Source organism: Lycorma delicatula, chromosome 12 (assembly GCF_047948215.1).
Source record: "Lycorma delicatula isolate Av1 chromosome 12, ASM4794821v1, whole genome shotgun sequence".
In the NCBI taxonomy this organism is placed as follows: Eukaryota; Metazoa; Arthropoda; class Insecta; order Hemiptera; family Fulgoridae; genus Lycorma; species Lycorma delicatula.
In genome coordinates, this window is record NC_134466.1 from 52,545,504 (window position 1) to 52,551,503 (window position 6,000).

General features: G+C 28.9%; 1 protein-coding gene across 3 annotated transcripts in view; it reads right to left on the reverse strand.

The window, feature by feature from the left end:
* Nucleotides 1–3,309, reverse strand: part of LOC142333030 (MFS-type transporter SLC18B1-like) — a 121,293-nt gene extending 117,984 nt beyond the window's left edge. Inside the window, exons 1-2 of one of the 3 annotated variants that reach the window (XM_075379807.1) lie at nucleotides 3,266–3,309; nucleotides 2,884–3,022 (exon numbers count right to left, since the gene is read on the reverse strand). In XM_075379807.1, coding sequence (XP_075235922.1) covers nucleotides 2,884–2,946 — 63 coding nt within the window. In that variant the 5' untranslated portion in view covers nucleotides 2,947–3,022; nucleotides 3,266–3,309. Of the gene's footprint in view, nucleotides 1–2,883 lie in introns of all 3 variants that reach the window. The other 2 variants (XM_075379808.1, XM_075379806.1) reach the window with 2 other exon arrangements.
* Nucleotides 3,310–6,000: the final 2,691 nt, after the last annotated feature.

The following is a 6,000-nucleotide window of genomic DNA, read 5'->3' on the forward strand; positions in this document are numbered from 1 at the left end:
AGTATAATTACTGATATAGTATAATTTTAAAGAGCAATAACAATTTTATAAACAGTATTTGTATATAGTATAATATTTTTTCAATTTTTTTAAATTTATAATATATATATATATATATAGCCTATGACAGTCCCAGTAACGTAAGGATTCCAACGTAGAGTCATACATCTAAATCGGTTCAGCGGTTGATCTGCTACGGTAGAACAAATACGTATATACCCTAAATACATACACTCCTTTTCGACAATCGTATAATAAATTATTACAGTATAAATCACTGGGAGTATTTTTTTCAAGTAAATTAAAAATATATTATTTTTTCAAAGGTCTATATTTTTATTGTTCTAAAAACAGTTGTTTTTAATTTTTACAAATTCCCAAGATTGTTTTTTTAAGTTTTTTACTAATAAAGTAAACGTAAAAGTGGAACTAGTGGGAAATTTTAAATACCTAGGAGATACCATAATGAGAAAATAAACCGGCAAGAAAGAACTGAGAAACTTAAAAAATCATTAATAACCATCCAAAATATATACAATAAAAAATTCCTATCGACAAAAACTATAATCAGACATTACTAAACAGTAATTCTTCCAGAAATAGAATACGCCAGCGAGACTCTCTTCGTACCATACAAAATTGGAGAAGTAGAAAGGATCGAAAAGATAGAAAAGAAGATACTCAGGAAACGCATAAACAAGAAAAACATAGTAGAAGCACAGAAGAGAATAATCCCAAATGAAGTATATAAAATAATAACCCCGCTAACAAATTTTTTCAGGAAAAAAATAATTTCATTCTTGGGGCACCTAATTAGAGCAGAAAACACCAGACTTGCAAACCATATAATTAACTTATAATGGAAAAGAACAACAAAACCGAAATGGATAAAGGAAGTCCGAAAAGATATGAAAGAGTTGAGAATCTCCAAAGAAGATGTAATCACAAAATCTGGAAAATACGACAAACTAATTAAAACTAATATCATAACATTTGAACCTAAAATCAAAAAGAAATCCAACAGGGTGTATTCAGACGAGGACATGCGCCAAAGATCAGAACGCCTCAAAAGGATGTAGGCAAAAAAAAAGAAGCAAGAATAAAACAACTCGCACGAATCGGAAATAAGAAGAACCTATTACAAAATGAACTGGCCCAGAAATTGAACTAAACTGATCATATAAGGTCGTAAAAGGAACAAAAAAAAGTAAATATTTTTTTGTTTTTCAAAGACTTTATTAAATCAATTTTCTGAGAATAAAATTTTCTATACGTTTTGATAATAAAATTTACGCATTTATTAGTCGTTTAACAAAGTTACTGTACTTCAAATCTAAAAAATTTTTTCGTCTCCAAATTTTTGTGTTTTGGATATCAATTACGAGAAATGTAGCTTTGTTTTTGTATAGTGTTGTAATTTTAACTGTAATGTACACTTTTATTCTATTTATCAGGTTAAAAAACATAAAAAAACCATCAAGTTTACCTCTACTACATAGAAATTTCACCGGCAGAATTGAAATCCGCACAAAATTAGCTAGCCGTAGTAACTCGATAACAAAGCGTTTTCTAACATATGAACCTTTTTCCTTATTTCAAGCTCTAAAATCAGTTTCCAGATTATTTCCCTTTTGAATCACCTCCACATATCTGCATATATATATATATTTATATATATATGTATATATATGGAGGATAATATTGTTTTAAATTTATAACGTATGTATATCATAAAGCCTATGACAGTCCCAGTAACGTAAGGATTTGAACGTGGAGTCATATATCTAAATCGGTTCAGCGGTTGATCTGCTACGGTAGAACAATTATGCGTATACCCTAAATACATACACAGTCAAAAAAAGTCAAAATTATACGACAGTCAAAAAAGGAGTTTTTTGATTGTCGTATAATAAATTATTAGAGTAAAAACCACTGTGAATATTTTTTACTGAAACACAGTATTAGTATTACTATTAGTTTTTTTTTTAACTGAAACAGTTAACTTAAATACATAATTAAGTTTTATTTCATAGTTAGTTTTCAATAAGTTTCGAATAAATAATTTGTGTCTTAATGACTATTGTTGTATTAACTACTCTACATGTTATAATTAATGCTCTGCATGGTTTATTAAATAAATACTTTTAATATCTAACCAATATTATTTCATCTTTTATATTATTTCAAAAAGAGATTTGATCAAATCACTTACATTCTTTAGGGAAATCACCCCACAGAGTTGTAATTTTAACATCTTCAATGAATTGATCATCTACCTTAGGAATTTGATAAAATCTACGTTTTCATCATTTCCCTCTAACATGTATACCTGAAACACATTATACTCCTTTCTATGGGCAGTCGTACTGCCCCAACATAATAAATATTACGGTATTAATCATTTTGTTAAAATTAAAAAATTCTTTGTATTATAATTAATAAAAAGTAAAATTAAAATAATTAATATTAAGTTATTTTTGCCATGGGAAAATAAAATGAAATTTTTTATTTACAAAAAATAGTATGCTGATCGGGATTCGAATACGAGTTCTCCAGATGAAAGACCGTGTCACTCCACTATAAAAATTTATTTTTTATTTTAGTGCTCGGAATAATTTTCCGAATTATTATTAATAAATACTCTGCGCGCGCGCACAGACTGTTCACGGTGTTGACGAAATACCCACACACTAGTAAAATAATTGTAAACTCTATTTTAAATTCTATAAAGTATAAAAAGAAATATTAAATTTAATTATAGGATTTTGTTAATCGTTTCTAAAATCTTTAAACAATTTACATAAATTTTTTTACAAAGGTGTATATATACATATATATTTGTATAAAAAAAAAGAGTGTTAATGTACTATAAAGTTCACTTACCCCATTTGCATTAGTATGTTTATTTAAAGTTGAATATTCAAGACTGTCTTCAAGAAAAGTCATAATTAACTAGTTAATGGTTATATTTTAAAAATAATTCCTCAATATTTTCATTCTGAATCGTGAATCTGACTAGAATCTAAAAAGGAACAAAAAAGGAAAGAAGTCTTAAAAGAATCCCTCATTTCAACAAAACAAAAAAAAAACACAACTCTAACTACACAAATAGAATACAATAACATGTATACTAGAATAGATACGAAGCACAAGATCAAATGACCGTAAGCATATAAAAAACAGTTTCAATTTATCGGTTACATAACAAAATACAAGATCACATGGTACGGTATACTAAAGAATTATGTACAGAATCCATACACACCTCACACGTACGTTCAACGACACACACACAAACTGAAGGGAAACGGCTGTCTAGTTATGTCAGGTTAGCGAAGTAAAAAGTAAGGTCGAAAACAAAATAATTTCCCTTTACCTGCACAAAAATTTCCCTACCGTTACAAATAATTACAAACCGGTACTTATCATTTTCTTTTTGTTTTTGTTTTTTTTTATTTTACTTACTTATTGAAGTAACATGATTATAAATAAAACTAAAAGGAACAAAAATTCGTTAATACATCAACAAATCAGATTAAAAATTTATCAGAAAATTATTTTAAGTAATATACTTTAAAATTAATGCTTTATTTGTCAACCGATTTCATAAATAACGTGCGCACACACAAACGCGCGCGTTTGTGTGTGTGCGCGCATAAATAATTAACTAATTATTTAAAAATTTATGATTTCACTTTTACAATGGTCAATTTTTCTTTTTCAGGCAGTTAATTTTATGCCAACAGCAAATTAATGCAGGTCAACGTCTGTCTCGTTTATTTATAATGCAAAATACTTAACAAACAAGTTGTACTTGTTTAAAAATTTAATATTATTATTATTATTATTATTATATTATTATAGTTAAGTTATATCAATTAAAACAATTTTCCATTAATAAATAAATATTTTAATAATTAAAATCAGTTAATATTGTGTGACAATGATGAAAGATTCTTTTGTGTCTATTTTTACCTACACACATATATATATATATATATATATATATATATATATATATATATATATATATATATATACAGGGTGTCCCATATAAAACGCAACCCATCAATCACTCATCCATGAAATTTCAAAAGTCAAGCCTACTCCCTTAATCTGAAATGGACTCGTCCAACATCTGACCATCGCGGGGTCGCAGTAGAACACTACCGATAGTAACAACAATGCAATCATAAAGTTTAGTGTATTGCTAGAGAGAAGATGGTGTTTTCGCTAGATGAACGTGTTTTCATTGTTGAGTCGTACTTCAGTACGAAATCAGTAGTTGCAGTGCAAGATTTGTTTCGCGATAAGTACCCGGATAAACCAGCTCCTAACAAAACATCAGTATTAAGGTAGTTGCAAAATTTAGAGAGATCGGTTCTGTTAATAACAAGGAACACAAAAGATCTGCGTCGGTGTTGAATACAGATACAGTCACTGAAATCAAAGACCGATTACTCGCCTCGCCAAATAAATCGATCAGACATTCGTCTGCTGAAATTAATTAGTCTAAATCAACTGTTCATCGGGCAACCAAACAATTACAATTACGACCTTATCGCATTCAAACGGTTCATCGACTTTTTGAGCCAGACAAAGAAAAACGGCTACAATATTGTCAACGGTTCCGTCGATTTCTGCGTGAGGGAATTAACGTTATGGATTCTTTATTTTTTACAGATGAAGCACGGTTTTATTTGGACGGCTACGTAAACAGCCAAAACAGTAGAATTTGGAGTGCTGAAAATCTCCACGTTTATCACGAAAAACAATTACACCCGCAGAAGTTAGGCGTGTGGTGCGCGATATCGCGGAAGAAAATAATCGGTCCTATTTTTTTCGAGTACACCATTAATGCAGAACGATATCAGGATATTTTATTTCAGTTCATCGCACTCTTGGAAGAGGAAGACAGACACTGCCGGCTACAACATGACGGTGCGACATCGCACTACGCAGGTTCAACTACTGATTTCGTTGAGGAATTCTTTGGTAATCGTGTTATCGGTCGAGGCTTGTGGCCACCAAGATCTCCAGATTTGACTGCGGCGGATTTTTTCTACGGGGTTACCTCAAAGAAAAATCTTACAGCAACAAACTACGAACACTTGAACGATTGAAAGTCAATATTGAACAAGCTGTATTAAATATCCAGCCACAAACTTTGAAAAACGTTGCAAGAAACGCTGTAAAAAGAATTGAAGCTTGTATTCAAGAAGATGGCGGCTACTTCCAACACTTACTCTAAATGTAAGGTAATGGATGATAATAATAAAAATTACATTTTCATTTACACATGCCTTTTTATTATTTCAATACCTACCAATATAAAGTTGGGTTGCGTTTTACATGGGACCCCCTATATATAAATATATATATATTGATATATTGACAGTCTTGTATAAGTACCTGAAATTCTAATTAAATGTAGTTGGATGAAGGAGATAAGATGTACATTTTTTAATTTATAACTATTCTTATTATTATTAAACTATATTATTTAAATTTGTTTTCTGAATTATGTGTACATGTTTGTCTGTAATCTTGTATTTATGCAAAGACATATAATAATATAATTTTTTAACATAATTAAAACACCCGTATTACTCTTATTTTTATGAACTAATGATTATATGAACTAATGATTAAGTATTACTATGAACTATTGATTAAATTTTTAATTTGTATTTAAATTTTTAATTTATATCTAACGTATATATATTTTTTATGTACTACTGTGTAATATACAAAGGCTATAGTAGCTGTCCTATTGCACAAAAAATACTAACAAGTAAATAAATTATTATTATTATTATTACGAAGAGTTTCCAAAAATATCAAGTAAAAAAAAAAACAAAAAAAAAAAACAATTTGATTAATATAGATCTCGTTGTATAAATTTTTCAATGTTACGAAAATATTAGCTCTCACCTGATGCGGTTGTAGATAAATGTACCTTCCAAGTATAAAATGTAATTATTTTTATTATCTGAATTA